We start from the raw sequence: 18,906 nt of genomic DNA on the forward strand, positions 1-18,906 counted from the left end.
AATATACAAAAATAAAGCACATAATTGTTGATCCAAAGTTAAGTAATGCTCTGCTAAAATAGCAAGTGAAAGGTTAAATGTTATAGGATTTGGACTTTTCTAATCACTTAAAAAAGAAATTTACTTAAGAAAGACTTTGTAGGGGCACATGGGTGGCTCAGTGGGTTAAGCCGCTGCCTTTGGCTCAGGTCATAATCTCGGGGTCCTGGGATCAAGTCCCGCATCGGGCTCTCTGCTCAGCAGGGAGCCTGCTTCCCTCTCTCTCTCTCTCTGCCTGCCTTTCTGTCTACTTGTGATCTCTCTCTGTCAAATAAATAAATAAATAAAATCTTAAAAAAAAAAAAAAAAAGAAAGACTTTGTAGGGGCACATGGGTGGCTCAGTGGGTTAAAGCCTCTGCCTTCGGTTCGGGTCTGATCCCAGAGTCCTGGGATCTAGCCCCGCATCCGGCTCTCTGCTTTGCAGGGAGTCTGCTTACCCCTCTCTCTCTGCCTGCCTCTCTGTCTGCTTGTGATCTCTGTCTGTGGAATAAATAAAATCTTTAAAAAAAAAAAAAAAAGGCTTTGTAAATTTTTTCCCCTCAACTTTACAAATGCCTTAAAAACCATCTTCTTCCCATTACTTCATCAAGTCTTTTTGGGTACTAGGGTATTTTGTTCTTTTTTTCCATTTGAGTTATTCATTTTATCATTCAATATTTATCTAGTAACAACTAAGTGCAAAATATGCTAGAAGCAGTGAGAGATATAAGATACCCCATCATCTCTGCTTTCACAGAGCTTACAAACTCGATAGAAAGGAAGTGAAAATATATTTGTATTTTACTGTATCACTGTGTCATTTATCTGCTTATCAGTTTTTCCCCAATTCTTTTTAATAATAAAGGAAATGATTTTATCTTCTTATTCTTGTTATCTTCCCAAGGCCTGACAAAATGCCTTAGTAAGTATTTGTGGAATATGCTGTTAACAAACTATATCCTATTTTCTAAAACAAAAGTCCCTATAAATACACCAAGTACTAGAGAAGACATTTCACCTTCTCTAATGGGAACAGAAAAAATGTAAGGCAGAAGAGTTACCTCTGAGGCCTTGAAAAATTTGACAGGAATAGAAGGTGGGGAAGTTTGAAGAAAAGAATGAACAAGTTTTTACAGCTAAGAAAGTATGAGGATAGAAGAATTTATCACTTATGACACAAACTGTTTGCTTATTAAACGTGCAAGTGAATTAAAAAAGCCTGAATAACCTGAGAATATCATTTACAGAGACAGAAATTGAGGCTTTAAGGAAGTGAAGGAAGTGGTGGGTGTTGTACAAGCTATATGGAAAAAAGTGGTATCATGAGTATGCACTTGCAACTGTTAACATTTTAGATTTTTTTTTTTTTTTTTGGACAGAGAGAGATCACAAGTAGACAGAGAGGCAGGCAGAGAGAAAGAGAGGGAAGCAGGCTCCCCGCCGAGCAGAGAGCCCGATGCGGGACTCGATCCCAGGACCCTGAGATCATGACCTGAGCCGAAGGCAGCGGCTTAACCCACTGAGCCACCCAGGCGCCCCAACTGTTAACATTTTAAAGCCAAACCCAGAACAACCACCCTCCCAACCTTGTAAGGTACAAGCAGTGTGCCCTAGTTTCTTACTTTTGGGATAATGTCTGTTGTATCCACTTTTAGAACTTTAAGTTCTATAATATGTTGTTATTTTAAGCAATTTCTTCATGCAAGTTTATGGGCAGGGTGAAAAATAAGAAATCTAGCAGCTTAACATGCTTTTTATTTTACTATGACACATACAAGTTAAAACAAATATGCCAATGGTACTTTTTCAATTTGAACAGAGCAATCTCACAAGTATTTATATTTAGGAAAAAAGACGCATCAATTTCTAAGTTGTAACCAGGATAAATTATCAAGCAAGACAATCAAACCAAACATCTTTTGTAGGTTATTCTTCCATGAAGACAACAATCTCCAGTCTTCAGAATCTGACAAAATCAAATTACTCAAATTCTATGTCTAAGGATACAGTTTTAACAGAAATAAGAAGTCGAAAACTCTCATATTCATTTAAGTCTCTGTATCTTACAGGAAAGTAAAATAGTTATATTTTCCAAATATTCCCAATTGAAAGCAAAAAGAAAACCTATACAACTCAATTTTCCCAGTAAGCAGAAACAGAAAATGTTATTTTACTAAACACTAGAAAAACAAAAAACACAGTATTAATCTTTTGCATAAATTAAATCAAATGAAAACAAGAGAAAGCTCCAGAAGTTGCTTTGTTTCCTTCCTCTTCTCTAGGAAGTACACTTCACACTCCAATCCCTCTCAATTCACCCATGGAAATCCCGAGAAAAAGTATTTCTCCTCCCATTACCACTGAAAGAGAAAACGTCTTCCTTGAAGGCTCTGTCAGCCAGTCTTAATCTTAGCCCAATTTTTATCTTGCTCATTTTTTGCCTGTGGTCATCTGCTCAGTTTTCCCCGCTTAGGGAACCCATCAAAATCTCGGGTTCTTCCATCCACTATAAACTAGATATAATTTTTCATTTCATCTAGATCTGTCTCCCTTTAAATCCTCTAGGTGTTGCTAAAGGAGTGGAGAGTGGGGAAGAGAGCAGAGGGAAAGAGCTCCAGCAGTCTGTTTTACAGGACAACCTGTCCCTGGAAATAATAAAGAGCTAAAACCAAATTAAACTAAAAGGCCTGCTTTGGCAGACGCTTTTGAGCTATTTTTTTTTTCTTCTTTAAGAGACAGGAGACAGAGAGAAATTGTACTGCCACCCTGGCATTTAATAGCGTTCAGGGTTAAGGAGAGGAGGCACAAGAGGTATACCTAAGTTTCATGTGAATTTACTAGTTGAGGCCGAGAAAGCCTGGTAATTAGAATGGACACCATCCTTACTCTTGCCATAAGAATAAGGTTTAACATGTCATTTTGACCACTAGCTTGACAGTTAGTAGTGTTCTGGATCACCAAGATGGAGGGAAGGGGAGGTGAGGAAATCTAGATCTTTTGTGGGAAGGAAGAGAAGGGTGTTTGTATGCTGGCAGGAAACCTGGGTCCCCCTGGCAGTTCTAGAGATTCTTGTCTACCAGAAACCAGACAGTGGGGCCAACAATTATCTGCAAGGTAGGCAGGGGCCCAAGGTGGGTAGGCACGGCCAGTAGTAGGGAGTAGGAGGTGACCAGAGGTGCAAGAAGAGCAATGGAAGTACATAAATCACACAGACTAAGTGGCACGCTGCTGCTCTCTCTGTCCCACAATTGTCTACAGGCTACGTGCCTGTTCTAATGAGCAAAGTGGGTAGAATGAGCTTCTAGGCAAAGCTAGAATTCCAGGTGCTAAGAGCCAGACCAAAGGGCCTGGGAACAAACACGGTCCATGCAGTGCAGATAAAGGTAATGCAATTTACAGCATCATGTGCTTGGCCTAGGAGTAATGTGAATCATGACCATGCAGCATGTGACAGTAATGCAGAATGGCATGAAGGCCATGTGGAAATGGAGGACCATGGCCTTCAAAGTCTCAGTCTTGAGGTTGAGAAAACAATGTCCAGAGGAAAAAGGCTGTAGAAATGTCAGGGGGGAAAAAAAAGGCATACCCATTTCTGTTGTCCGAGCACAGGTCCAGCAAGAGGTGGTAGGGGACCTTGTGCAGTATTTCCAAAGGCAGAGATTAACCAGACTGGAATCCAAAGGGCCTGGGGATCTCCACTGGCTCTCTTATTGGGCGACGTCTGGCTCTGCGGACTCCTTCACGCAACAGATAATACTGCAGTGGATTGGGCCACAAATCTTCTTTGATAATCTCAGCAATCTTGTCGGACTCTGGAAGGCTGTGGTCTGAAAACCAGGTGAAGAAACTGCAGACGACATCTTGGTTCCGGCGAATGAAGGACTGAGGTTCATGGCCCTGGCGCCATATGATGGGAGTGGAAAGAGACACCACTCGGCCGGAGGCTCTGACCTCGTATTCTTTGACAATAAGCTTGTTTCTGAAGTAAGGGTTTCTTCGAAAGAAGAACTTGAATTTGCAGCCAGTTCGAGGGTGTCTGAGCTCCTTGACCTCCAAATTGGTTATGTATCTTAGCATCTCTGCATCTTGGCCCCTAATCATGGGGGACAACTGGGGGTGGTTCCGGAAGGCAGTGACCCAGAAGCCCGGGATATTCTGAATGATGTAGTTTCTCCTCTCCAGGTAGTGCCGACGCATCCGCCCAAATTTATGCTCCAGTTGCTGAAAGGCCCTGTCGGCCTGAGCATTCACAGTGTCCAGTTCCATCTGGATGGCTTCCAGGGGGTTCATGCGGAGATCCATATTCAAGGCTCGGGGCCCTGCTTCTTCCTTCTCCTCCTCCCCCACTCTCTTTCCCTCCATCATTTCTCTTTCTTCACCTACTTTATGCTTCTCCACCGCCATCTTTTGTTCCACCTCCTCCTCCTCCTCCACTCTTTCCTTCTCCACCACCTCCTCATCCACTGCTACCGAGGAAACGGTGCACTTCTCGGTCTCCACCTCCTCGGCCTTCACCGCTGCCAACACCTCAAACCCGGAGCTCTCTGGCTTCTCCCCACCGGGGCCGCGCGGCTCTCCGCTCTGACAGCCATTTTTCAGGCTGTTGTCCGTTGCCACGGACACCGGCACAGCTTCCAGGCCTTCCGTGAGAGGCGGAGCCTCCGCCTGCCCCGCTTCGGTCGCCTCGAAACCGCAATCCCCACCGCCTCGGATCGGGGCTGGGTGGTCACAGCCCGCGGGGACGTGGAAGGCTCCCCGCCCCTCTGGCAGCTGAGGCGGTGGGAGCGCCACCGCGTTCAAGCTTCCCGCACCCGGCTCCGCCATCACCTGTGATGCCTCGGTTTCCTCACGGAGCTTCAGGCTGTGGCGTGGGTCCGGGTCTCCTGGGACATCGCCGGGAGTCGTGAGACCTCGGGCTTGGGGGGAAGGGGACCTCTCAACCCCAGCCAGGACGCTCACGTACGTACCAGCCCCACCAACGGCCGATTAACGTCTGTTTTCCTCACAGAGACCGCCCGCGCGCCAGCTGGCGGCTCGCCCCGCCCACTCTCTACTCTCGCGAGCGTCTCCGCGAGGTTGACGTCAGGACCGTAGATCTCGCCCCAATGCGGGAAGTTGGGATTTGCTCCGCCCTTTCCTGTAGTTTTATCGTATTTTTACTTGTGTGGGTTTAGTGGGCGTGAAACAGTAATTTGACTTACGTTAATAACTGTGTTTCGGAATGAGAGACTGCAGGTAGTGAGGACGCTCCCTGCGGTACCTCTGGAAACTGCCTCCGGCATGCTAGTTAGCTGGGGTGAATTGTGGCGACCCCAGCACTACCCTGCCTGTCGTCGTCTGAAAACGTGTTTCACTGGTTTTGCATAGGAATTTTTTTTTTTTAAAGATTCTATTTATCTATTTGACAGAGATCACAAGTAGGCAGAGAGGCAGACAGAGAGAGGTGGAAGCAGGCTCCCCGCAGAGCAGAGAGCCCGATGTGGGGCTCGATCCCAGGACACCGGGACCATGACCTGAGCGGAAGGCAGAGGCTTTAACCCACTGAGCCACCCAGGTGCCCCTTGCATAGGAATTTTTCAGTCAGGAGTGTAAATCTATTCCTCGTTACCCCATAATGGCCAGGAGCAAAAATCTCTTTATTTTTAAACTAACATGAACAGCAAATTGTTTCTCTCTTCTCGAGTAGAAATCACTTTGGCCTCTAACATCACTGGGAGAAAAACTACTCCGCGGCTTTTTACCGCTAAAGTGACGCGTAGTATTAGTCCTTGCTAGTTCTAAATTTATAATCTGCCTTAAAGAGGAGTTTGTGCTACATAATGTCTGCAGGGATTAAACCAGGGTCAGTTCGCTGAATCTTGCTCCATGGCCTCTCACTGCAGGAAATTAGAAAAGCTATTTTCGGTCCAATAAACTATTAATCTATTCACCAATTGAGGTCTGCAGAGAGGAAAGGTTGGCCCGGTTGAAGTACGTATTCATGGCAGTCAGCTCCCAGAGTTGAAGAGGGTTGTCAGTGGACCTGGTTGCTTTAGTTCGTTGGCTTGTGAAGAAAACTGGTGTTAGAGAGTTCCAAGGCCTCAGAGAAATACCAGTGGGGGAGCTCCTGCCACGATTTTTATAAAGGAAAGCTAATTAAAATGAATAATTGAGGTAGTCTTGAAGTAGAAAACAAACTTGCAGAATGCCAGTGTGCAGTTAGTTGACTCAAAGTGGGAAACAGTCAAACTTTTTTTTTTTCCTCTATTTCCTTTGCCTTGGATTATAGGCTATTTTAATAATGGCCCCCAAAGATGTCCTCCTCCTGATCATCAGAACCTGTGAATATGTTCTCTTCTGTGGCAAAGGGGACTTAGCAGATATGGTTAGGTTAAGAATATGGAGATGGGGGGCGCCTGGGTGGCTCAGTGGGTTAAGCCGCTGCCTTCGGCTCAGGTCATGATCCCAGGTCCTGGGTTCGAGCCCCACACAGGGCTTTCTGCTCAGCAGGGAGCCTGCTTCCTCCTCTCTCTCTGCCTGCCTCTATGCTTACTTGTGATTTCTCTCTGTCAAATAAATAAATAAAATCTTTAAAAAAAAAAAAAAAAGAATATGGAGATGGGAAGATTATGCTGGATTATCCAGGTGGGACCCATGTAATGTATAATGGTCCTTAAGAGAAGGAGGTTGGAGTGTCAGTCTTTGAATGTGTGACAATCAAAGCAGAGGTGAGAAAAAAATAGATTTGAAGATGCGTGCTGTGGACTTTGAAGATGGAGGAAGGAACCGGGATCCACGGAATAAAGACAGCCTCTAGAATCTGGAAAGGTAAGGAAATAGATTGTCCCGTAGAGCCTTGAAGGAATGCAGCACTGCCAACATCTTTGTGATGTCTAACCTCCAGAATATAAAAAATAATAATTTGTGTGGTTTTAAACTACTAAGTTTGTGGGAATTTGTTACGAAAGCAAATTGAAGTGAATACTCCTTAGATTGAAATTTGGTTGCATCTCTGTGTGCGTCGTGTTTTGCCTAGCAGCCTCTCCTTCGTCCTTGCCCATTGCTTCCTTTTGAGGTCCTGCTTCCTGCCCAACAGCTGTGATGTATCACATCCTGAGCGTCTTTGGTTATCAAGACCAGAATTAGGCAATATCCAGAAAGAGAAAATTAAAGCCAAAACCTACGACAAAAATTATTTGAGAAGACTGTGAACTCCAGAAGGACAGGGTCATAGTTTTGTTTACCACTGTTTACCAAGTAGGTAGCACACTGCCTTGCACAGTGTTACATTATCAGAATGTTAAATACAGAAACAAGTGAACAGAATACAGTTTCTCCCTCGAGGTGCTTGGTGCTTGGCAATTACTGACAATTACTCTTGTAGATAAGAATGAATAATGGAATTTTCCACAAGGCCCACTTCTTTCTTATTGCCATGAAATCATCCTCTATTTTGGAACTGGAATAATCTAATTTGGCCTAAAGTGGAAACTTTCATTACTCTAATATGCCTTCTGTTTTTAAGCAGAAGACTCTATTGCCAGGCTTTCACCAGAACTAGATGTGACTTTGTCAAGGGCACTATTATGTTTGTAAGTGTATTTAATTAGTGCTCTAACTGCTAATGTTAGGAAAGACTCCAGCAATAGGTGGTGCATGTAAATGTAATCAGGATTCTGGTGAGCGTTAAGTGTTGAGACGCTGCGGAGGATCCTTTCCTTCTCTAGCAGTACATTTGGAAAAGACATGATATGGGATATTTGGTTGAATATATACAAAAATGAGGAAAAACTTAAATTTCTGCTGATTTTAATTGTCTGAAAGTCCCACTGGAGAAATGATGTGATGATAACTCTTCATTGTAGAAGATGGGGAGTGTAAGTTAAAGTAACTTTTGAATAAGAGAAGGTCCAGTGAGAAACACGGTTTTAGAGGGAAAAGCAGATTTGTGTATTCTATGCCACTTTTTTTCAAGAGTTTATTTATTTATTTGACAGACAGGGATCACCAGTAGGCAGAGAGGCAGGCAGAGAGTGAGAGGGAAACGGGCTCCCTGCTGAGCAAAGAACCCGATGCAGGGGTGGGGTGGGGGTTATATTCCAGGACCCTGAGACCATGACCTGAGCCGAAGGCAGAGGCTTTAACCCACTGAGCCACCTAGATGCCCCTGCAACTTTTTAAAAAAATCTTTTAAGAAAGAATCTTTTCGTGGAAGAAGGAACTCTTTAGGATTTCAGTCTGCACCAAGTTTCATGTGGTCAAGGAGTTATCTTGCCATGCAGGAAAAAAAAATATGGTTGCTATTTGCCACAGAAAATTGTACTTAATATATTAATAATATTATTTGCAGCTATTACTTGGAGACTTTTTTTCTTATCTTTTTGAACCTAAAGTCTTAAAAGGAATATGTGTCTCTTTTACGCGACATGGTTATCTTGCTATCTAAAACATTCTTTTTAGGTGGATACTGTTCATTCTCTAAGACCCTATCACAAACCTGTCTTGCTTTAGAGTGTGCTAGGCATTTTATATGCATTAAATCGTCAAATTTTATAAAAGAGGAAGCAGTAACTGAGAGGTTAATGAACTTAACCAAGATCATACATAAAAACTCTTACATTCCTCCTCCTTTCTCCTAGGGGCAACTTTCCTGAACCACACTCTATGACTCATTAATCTTCCCGCTCTGAATTCCTACGACTCTTTTTATGAGCTGTGCCATGCAACTGAGCACTTAATTATATTCGTCCTCTTAGTGACTCTGGTTGTTTCCTGCATGTCAGTCTCAGCATTCCAGCATCCCAGTGTCATTCCCTGGGAAAGGACACAGTTGCTTTTTCTTTTGCATTTACTCAGCATAGCATGGAGCTAAGATTTTAATAGATCCTTAATGATATTTGCTGATTTGAATAAACAAAACCTTAAATCATCTTACAAAAACTAACAGTGTGTCCGTATGGCATTATATTTTATTTTATGGGGGAGTATATTTTAGCTCTGCTCCATATATTACCTTTTCGCATTTTTAAAAATTTAAATTCAGTTAATTATCATATAGTGTATTATTAGTTTCAGAAGTAGAGTTCAGTGATTCATTAGTCTTATATAATACCCAGTGCCCTTTTGGCATTTTTTAATATAAGATATATTTTTACCTTAGTAAAAATATATCTTATATAGTAGTCTAGTCTTTTTTAATATGGTTCTGTGAGAAAACATTCACAAAAACCATGAAGCTATTTTGCATCATATCAAAGAATCACAGATTCTTCAGGAATGATTTCTCAGGGGATAAGGAGTTTAGCAGAAGTTCAGACATTTTTGTTTTGCAGCAAAATACGTTTTGTGGTTATAACTAATGATAGCTTTCATGTATTTACTGCTTCTGATGTACTGACCACTGTTGTAAACACCACCCTGTGTATTGTATCATTTAGTTCTTATAAAGAACCCTATGAGGTAGTGCTATTATGACCTTTATTTTACTCACTAGGGAACGGACACAAAGAGAGACTGAGTTACTCATTCAAAAATGACATAAAAAATGGTGGATCCTTTGTGAGGATTAAATGAGTTAGTGTAAATTAAATTAAGCTGGGCCTGCCATATATTAAACATTACATATGTTAGTTATTTTTATAAATAAAAAATAATATTATAAATAATATAAATAATAAGCTGTCAGTTTCCCTTAAAAAAATAATGATAGACCTGGGGCACCTGGGTGGCTCCATCAGTTAAGCAACCAACTCTTGACTTTCGCTCAGGTCATGATCTCAGGGTCATGGGGCCCTTGTGTTGGGCTCCAGGCCCAATTAGCAGTTTACTTGAGATTCTCTCTCCCTCTCCCCTTCTCCCTGCTTGCACTCTTTAAATAAATAAATAAGGGGCACCTAGATGGCTCAGTCAGTTAAGCATCTGCCTTTGGCTCAGGTTATGATCCCAGAGTCCTGGGGTCAAATCCTGTGAAGAACTCCCTGCTCAGTGGGGAGTCTGCTTCTCCCTCCACACCTACGCCCTGCGTGTGATCTCTCTCTCTCTCTGTCTCTCAGATAAATAAATAAAATCTTTTTTAAAAACTTAAAAATAAATAAATAAATAAATAAATAAATGGAATCTTTAAAAAAAATGGTAGACCCATGATTTGGATCTAGGGAGTTTAACTCAAGAACTTCTGCTCTCTGTACAAAATGTGAAGTTACTCCCTAAAATAAAAGCATAAAACTATCGTCACTTAATGTAGAATTAATACACATTTGTTTATTCAGTTCAACAAATGTTGAATTAATACACACCCATTCCCCTATCCACAAGCACATTAATATTTGTTAGGAAAGTACGCCAGGATTTGCTTTCTGTTTAGAGGAAGAGTAGTTATTCATAATACCTAAATTCAGTATTTTGTAAACCCCATCAGACCCTCTATCACCTTTTTTAGCAAGTTTTTACTTTCTTGACATGAAATTCATGGATAATATAACCCAACTACACACATTAATAGAAAAACATAAATATAATGACTTGACTCTGATATAAAAGAGAAGTAAAAGTAATTTATAATAGTGTCTGTTTCAATAGACAAAGGCATTAACATGTCCACATTATAAGAAATGACAAAGTAGTTAGAAAGTTATACCTGGGGCGCCTGGGTGGCTCAGTGGGTTAAGCTGCTGCCTTCAGCTCAGGTCATGATCTCGGGGTCCTGGGATCGAGCCCCGCATCGGGCTCTCTGCTCAGCAGAGAGCCTGCTTCCTCCTCTCTCTCTCTGCCTGCCTCTCTGCCTGCGTTATCTACCTTGTTATTAAATGTAACTTGAAAAACAACAACAAAAAAAAACAACAAAAAAAAGAAAGTTATACCTGTTGGGGCACCTGGGTGGCTCAGTCATTGGGCATCTGCCTTCGGCTCAGGTCATGATCCCAGGATGCTGGGATCGAGCCCCACATTGGGCTCCCTGCTCAGCTGGAAGCCTGCTTCTCCCTCTCCCACTCCCCCTGCTTGTGTTCCCTCTCTCGCTGTGTTTCTGTCAAATGAATATATAAATAAATCATAAAAAAAAAAGAAGAAGAAAGTTATACCTGTTGATATAATCACCATGGCTGGAGATTGATACAGGTAGGTTTTACCTGTGACTCAAAAAGCCAGAGTAGAATTCCTCTTGGTGACCAAATCTTGGTGAAGTTCTAGAAAAGAAAAAGGAAGAGTTCCCCTAGATTACCATGGCTCCTTATTTCTTCCCCTGTAAAGAATACATTTTCACCAAAAAAAAAAGAAAGAAAAAAACATTTTCACATTTCTGTAATCAAAATGTATAACCACTATCAACCAGGTGTTAGTCATGATATTTTTGTTGTCATTGCCTGAGCATGTGAGAACTTGGTTGTTGTTACTGATTTCATTCTGGACAAACATTAAAGACCATCTGAGGAAGGGATACAACCTATAGTTTGAAAACTTTCTATCAGTCTCCTTGGCAGGCTCAAAAAAGTGCCAGCGTAAAAACTTATATAATTGGTGTCTATGTCTTTGAAGAAAATCATAGATATAAGAGTTGAGCACCATTTTAAGAAATAGAGCATCACCAAACTAGTTGAGAGCAGAGAGGATAATATTGTTTGGGAAAACATGGATACTGACAACTCTGAGTCAAAACTGTTGCAGAAAATTTTCTGAATATGAAGAAGTTTTAGAAGTACCTTAACAGTTTACTTTGCTTTTGTTTTTCCTTTTATATGTGTCTAAGTGTGATATTTGATTTACAGCTAACTAAAGTCTAAAAGAGCTTTTGAAAGACAAAGTAAAAATTATTATTATTATTATTTTTTTTTTTTTTAGATTTTATTTATTCATTTGACAGAGAGAGATCACAAGTAGGCAGAGAGGCAGGCAGAGAGAGGAGGGAGCAGGCTCCTGGCCAAGCAGAGAGCCAGATGCGGGGCTTGATCCCAGAACCTGGGATCATGACCTGAGCTGAAGGCAGAGGCTTTAACCCACTGAGCCACCCAGGTGCCCCTAAAAATTATTTTTAAAAATCCATTGTGTCGGGGCGCCTGGGTGGCTCAGTGGGTTAAAGCCTCTGCCTTCCGCTCAGGTCATGATCCCAGGGTCCTGGGATCGAGCCCCGCATCGAGCCCTGCATCGGGCTCTCGGCTCAGCGGGGAGCCTGCTTCCTCTTCTCTCTCTGCCTGCCGCTCTGCCTGCTTGTGATCTCTGTCTGTCAAATAAATAAATAAAATCTTAAAAAAAAATCCATTGTGTCATAGTTTAATTGACAATATTTTTCTTTTTTTCTCTTTTCTTGGTGATATTTAAGTAATGCTATGTTTTACACTTGATAATGTCCTCAATTAGATGAAATGCATAGCTTCCTTCCTGGAATATTCACTGCACAGTAAAATAGCGCAAACATATTTCGTTTTTACAAGTAAAATGATGTTAAATTCCAGGCTGACATAAATACAGGTGGTTTTCCCTCTCAGAAGTGGGACAATTTTGTTGTTGTTGAGTGAGGACTTACTATTGTTAGCATTCCTGACACTACCTAATGAAAGCCAATAGCATTTTTTTTTATCATTCTTTTTAATAACCAGAATACACCTCCACAAATTTCTAAGGCATGCCAAAGGAAGGTAGGTCTACTGAGAATCTCTTACTTAGTGGGCGTGGTATTCACATTGATTTTTCACTAGAGGGAGCAACTGGTCTTTAAGAAAGTGATGTGAACTTTGGAATGGTCTTTCAGTATAAATGAAATACTTTCGTAATTTAAACTGAATCATAATCATTTACTACCATTATTCTGTAATTGTTAAAAAATAATCTTCTCAAATGGGGCTTAGATTTGTTGTGATGGCTTCCAATAATCAAATCAGGCCAAAATATCTCATAAGACCCTACCTACTCCAACAAGATCCCTACCTGTGTAGGATAGTCATGGACCTGATTTCAAGTTCCAGCTCTGCCATTCACTATCGTTTAACGCAGGCAAGTTACTTCATCTCTCTGAGCGGGTTAATCTCTATTTAAATAGAGAGATTTTTTAAAAAACATTTTATTTATTTATTTGAGAGAAAGTGAGAGAGAGATCACGAGCAGTGGGGAGAGGCAGAGAGAGAGAGGGAGAAACAGACTCCCAACTGAGCAGGGAGCCCAGAACTCTGAGATCATGACCTGAGCCAAAGGCAGGCGGCGGTTAACCAGTTGACTGTCTAAGCCACCCATGTGCCCCTATGTGGAGATCATAATGTATACTTCACCAGCCTGTTAAGAAGATGAAATAAGATATGTGTAAAGTTTAGCACTGTAAGCTTTCAATGAATAAACGCTAATAGTATTACCTGTACTGTTTTATGCTAATAAAACTTACATGTATTAAAATTAAACTGTTGTGCAAGGTACAATCAGACACTAAATTCCATTATAAAAATTGTGTTTAGGATTCAGACAAGAAAGACATCCATGTGTATTAGAGTGGTCAGCGAAAATTTCATCCAGGAAATGAGACTTAAATTGGATTCTGCTATAGGTAAGAACTGAACAACATGAAAAAGAGGTGGGGTTGAGGGCATGGTAACCACACTTGTTTACTCCTCCAGCTATTTCAACATGCATTCTAGACCTCCACTGTCCATTACAGTAGCCACCAGCCATGTGTGCCTATTTAAGTTTAAATTATTAAAATTAAAAATTCAGTTCATCAGTCATAATGATCACATTGTAAGAACTCTGGAGCAACATCTGGCTAGTGGCCACTCTTGAAAAGCTTGCATGGTGGAAAGTTCTGCTAAACAACGCCATTTTAGGCATATAGTATCTTCAGGTTGTGGGGAAAAGGAGGCTTGCTGCTGCTAAAATGCCATTCCACAGTTATAGCAGGCCTATACTTTATAAAAGCCTTTAAGAAAAAAAAACCTCATTTATTAAAATTCATCCTTTCGGTTGGCATTTTTTTGAACCCAAATTACCCATTTTTAGTGGGCGTATTTTCACTTGAAGTATTTATCTACTGGTTCATGTTATATGAAAAAGATATCTAACTATTATGCTCCTTCACTATAAAACTTGCAGATTTAAAATAATTTACAAAAATGAGCTTTTAATTCAGAGGGAATAATGAAGCTAAACAAATCAAATTCAGGAATCATTACTTGAAAAACTTGTATAATTCGGTTAATCATTTAAATAACCAATAAAATATATGCTTAGTGGGACAGTCCCCCCCACATTACTTTTAGTAAAGTGAAATAGTTTAAAGTAAAATGAAAAGAAAATAATGAATGTGAAACAATTAATAAAAATCATTACATGGAATTTTATGTCAATGTGAGTCATGGTATTTTGCTTGGTATAATACCAAAAGTGGACAATCAAGCCATTTAATAAATGTGACTTTTATATTTGAAAACAATTCAAAATCCTAAGGTTAAGAAATTTCATCCAAGGGGGGGCACCTGGGTGGCTCAGTGGGTTAGGCCTCTGCCTTTGGCTCAGGTCGTGATCTCAGGGTCCTGGGATCGAGCCCCACATTGGGCTCTCTGCTCGGCGGGGAGCCTGCTTCCCCTGTCTCTCTGCCTGCCTCTCTGCCTACTTGTGATCTCTCAAATAAATAAACAAAATCTTAAAAAAAAAAAAATTTCATCCAAGGGAAAATATCTCTATGCATTTTCTAGATAGTATGAAGTTTAGATAAGTAGCTAAACCCTTTAAATATTATTCCCATGAATTTGTGTTGCCCTGTTTATTAAAACTCCAGAGTCTCATATATAATCTTACAAAAATAGTATAATTTTGTTTTTGTAGAGTCCCAAGGTCAAAAATCTTTTTTACAACAGTCAGACTTCCATCATTATATATAAAAAAAAAAGTCCTCTTGTTTTAAAACAAGTTTCATCTAAATCATTTACTACTTTCCACATAAAAATTAATTCAATATGAGAAGTTCATAGTATGGTATCTAACTTGATACTTTGGTTGTTATAACACGTCATCTGTTAGCTGAGAACTCCAATTTGTGAATTCGTTGGCTCTAATACTATATTGCAACTTCCTCTGGTTTGTAAGCATACTATGTTTGTAAACCATACTACGCACATCTGTTTTTCAAATGTGAAGAGTTGATTTGGAAAGAGACCATCATTCATTCGTTTGGCCACTAAAAGAAATGTTCTCATCCCCTCTATGACATAGGTAGAATTCACCTTACTATACAGATTAGGTAATCTCAGAGAGGTCAAGTGACTTGCCTAAAGTTGCATAGCTTGCAAATAATGGGGTATGGATGTAAATCCAGTTTGCCTAACTTCAAAGCTCTTTCTACTCTGCCATGTTGCTTTTCTGATTTCTCGAAATCTTTAACAGTAATCAGGGAACTCAAAGACTGTTGCCTGTTTTCTGATAACTTTTTCCTAGGGTTTGTGTCTTCTGTAGCACCCGGAGGATTTTTATGCAATGTTGGCTACACTGAACGATTCCACATTGAAGGCTATCTTATACAGCCATGGGAACTTCAATATCTTAACCTAAACAGAACTATGGCTTTTAGGACACAGGTACCCTCAGTGGAAGCATTTATTAAATTCAGGACAGAGTTAAGAAAAAATGCCTCCTGCTACCACTGATATTTCTAACTTAACAGCATTTCCATATTCTTACCCGTGGGACTCAGAGATTTCAATTGCTGATGAATGAACTCAAGGATAAAAGAGCTCTAACCAATAAATATTTCACTGGTTTTTACTATTCTATACTCAGGAGGAAGTTTTAAAAAATATAAGTTTGTTATTAGGAAGTACATTAAGTCCAATTCGGAAATGATTCTTTATCATTCATCCTTAGAAGAGAGAGGAAATCTGCATCCTTCCTACTTAAGATATCATCTACCCATGTTGGAAACCTTTCCATTATTTAAAAAACAGAGGGATTGTCTTAACTGCTTACTCCTCTCCCAAAGAGAGGACATTTTCACAGTTCAGCCACACTGAAATTGCTGATTCAGTGCTGATGAAACATGCTCAGCAAGAACCCAGGTGGCAAGCAGGAGCCCAGACAGCCGGAGGAGTGGCTGAAAGATAGGGCTGTTTGTGGGAGGGGATAGTTAGGTAGAATGGAATCTGATGGCTAAGCGCCTTGTTTCTGTGTGAGAGAGTTATTATTTTATGTACATAATATATAATTACAGTACATATGTGTCTTATTTTTTATTTTATTTAAATTCAATTAATTAACATGTAGTGTATTGTTAGTTTCAGATGTAGAGTTCAGTTATTCATTAGTTGCATATAACACCCAGTGCTTATGACATCACCTGCCTTCCTTAATGCCCATCACCCAGTTACCCCATCCCCCTACCTATCCCCCCCCAGCAACCCTCAGTTTGTTTCCTGTGATTAAGAGTCTCTTATGGTGTGTTTCCCTCTCTGATTTCATCTTATTTTATTTTTCCTTCCCTTCCCCTATGATTATCTGTTTTGTTTCCTAAATTCCGCATGTAAGTAAAACCATGTAATTGTTTTTCTCTGATTGACTTATTTCACTTAGCATAATACCTTCCAATTCCATCCACCATCCAATTGCATCCATTGTTGCAAAAGGTAAGATTTCATCCTTTTTGATGGCTGAGCCATATTCCATTGTGTATATATGGCACATCTTCTTTATCCATTCATCTGTTGATGGACGTCTGGGCTCTTTCCATAGTTTGGCTGTTGTGGACATTGCTGCTGTAAACATTGGGGTGCAGGTGCCCCTTCGAATCACAACATATCCTTCAGGTAAAACCTAGTAGTGCAATTACTGGCTATCCTTTGGGTAAATACCTGGTAGTGCCATTACTGGGTCATAGGGTAGCTCAATTTTTAATTTCTTGGGGAACATCCATACTGTTTTCAGAGTAATTGCACCAGCTTGCATTCCCACCAATAATGTAAGAGGATTCCCTTTTTCTGCATCCTCACCAACATTTGTTGTTTCCTGACTTGTTAATATTTAGATACGTGTTTCAAAGTCCCATGAACATTAAAGGATGTTAGAGGTTTTTAAACAGGGAACTGACGTGGATGTGTCAGAAATTAACTTTTTTTTTTTTTTTTTTTTTTTTTTGTGCTCAGCAATCTTTACTCAGTTCTCGGGGGAATGTCTCCCTTCCCATGCTCCTGACCCTCCTACCCCACCACCCCAGGACGCTGTGGGATTCAGTGTCCTCCTCTGTTGAGAGTAGGTCTGGGGCCAGAGGCCTGGTCTGGAGAATATTCAGGATATCTGGTCCCTTAGTGGGGATGCTGGTCTTCTCTGTTGTGGGGAAGAAGGAAGATGGGCAGAAATACTGCCCACGAGCACTCAGAGCTCCATTGTCTCCCCAGCTTGGGTTTCAGGGTAGTGAGGGGTGGGGATGTCCCCTAGCCTCAGCAGCCAGAGGAACTCGAGGATCAGGTTCCCAGGGTAGCTCCAGAGAAGCAGCTCAGAGCAAGGGCTCCTGAATTGGGGCAGAGATAGGGGGGAAATCCGTAGGGGGTGCTGCAGGAAGGGTGGTCATTGTGCAGGCTGAGTCAAGAGAAATGGGTGGCCATGTTCTCTTCAGAAAGAAACTGCCCAAGGGCTCCCGCTTCTCCTCCAGGTTCTGCTTGGTGGTGATGGGCACAGCTCCTCAGATAGGGGAGCTCACATGCTGGGCTCAGGGCATCCCTAACATGGCCAGTGGGTAGCACTGGGCCCAACCTGGGGGTCTTCATTCCAGGGGGTGCTGCAGGATCATAGAAAATAACATTAACTGCTACAGGGAAAATGACTTGAAGGTTGTATGATTAAAGGCGGGGAAATTGGTTTTAAAGTGTTATAATAACTCAGTGTTATAATAACTCAGGCAAAGATTGTTGAAAGTGTCTTTAGAAATGTGGTAGTGACAGAACAGAATGTTTAAGAGAAATAATAAAAGAATTGACTGAAACTAGATATGAAGATGGGCAAGGAGTTTGTTTCAGTTTGGACAACAGGAATGAGTGGAAATGTAAGTGAGCTATGGAATATAGGAAGAGGACCAGATTATTATCAGGTTATAATGGGAGGGAAGACATCACAAGTTCAATTACAGACAAAGGGAGTTTCATTGTGAATCTGGGGCAGCCCATTAGAGATACTGGAAAATAGATTTCAGCATTTGTAGATCAGGAGAAGAGTAGGGTTGTTCCGGGAAAGGGAGATAATGCAAATGACCTCCAGAGGCCAAAGGAGCCAGATGACCAAAGAAAAAGGCTTGACATGTCCAGCTTGTTCAGTTAGACAGGAAATGGTTTTTATTAAGGGAACTTATGGATAGAAGGATGTCTTGGGCTGCCACAAGACAAGCAGCTCTCCATAACCCAATCTCCCTTAAGACCTGCTTTTATAGCCCTAGAGACTAAGAGTTTGTGTTGAGGGATCACCCAAGAGGAGAATATTTAAGAATAGACATATCTCTAGGGCAGATCAAGGATGTTCTGCCCTGAAGGTGTACTTAAATGTGCTGCTGAACAAAAGAATGGTGGGGGTGGGGTTACATGCTCCAGAAGGTTTCAGGACAGGGTGTCTGTGTGGCTCAGTGGGTTAAACCTCTGCCTTCAGCTCAGGTCATGATCTCAGGGTCCTGGGATCGAGCTCCACATTGGGCTGTCTGCTCGGCGGGGAGCCTGCTTCCCCCTCTCTCTCTATCTGCCTCTCTGCCTACTTGTGATCTCTCTCTGTCAAATAAATAAATAAAATCTTAAAAAAAAAAAAAAAGAAGAAGGTTTCAGTCACAAACTGGCATCATGGCAGGTTTGTCTAAGATGGCATTAGTCTGGGGGCGCCTGGGTGGCTCAGTGGGTTAAGCCGCTGCCTTCGGCTCAGGTCATGATCCCAGGGTCCTGGGATCGAGCCCCGCATCGGGCTCTCTGCTC

At 41.2% G+C, this 18,906-nt stretch overlaps 1 protein-coding gene and 1 pseudogene across 1 annotated transcript; both read right to left on the reverse strand.

Moving 5' to 3' along the window:
- Positions 1-2,743: 2,743 nt before the first annotated feature.
- On the reverse strand, positions 2,744-5,075 carry TSPYL1 (TSPY like 1). The gene has a single exon (XM_047734232.1). It carries the CDS (start codon positions 4,841-4,843, stop codon positions 3,680-3,682), a length of 1,164 nt encoding a protein of 387 aa, XP_047590188.1. The 5' UTR covers positions 4,844-5,075; the 3' UTR covers positions 2,744-3,679.
- A 12,152-nt stretch (positions 5,076-17,227) lies between these two features.
- On the reverse strand, positions 17,228-17,747 carry LOC125102213 (host cell factor C1 regulator 1-like; annotated as a pseudogene).
- Between the last annotated feature and the right edge of the window lie 1,159 nt (positions 17,748-18,906).

This window comes from Lutra lutra, chromosome 6 (genome assembly GCF_902655055.1).
Source record: "Lutra lutra chromosome 6, mLutLut1.2, whole genome shotgun sequence".
Taxonomy (NCBI): domain Eukaryota; kingdom Metazoa; phylum Chordata; class Mammalia; order Carnivora; family Mustelidae; genus Lutra; species Lutra lutra.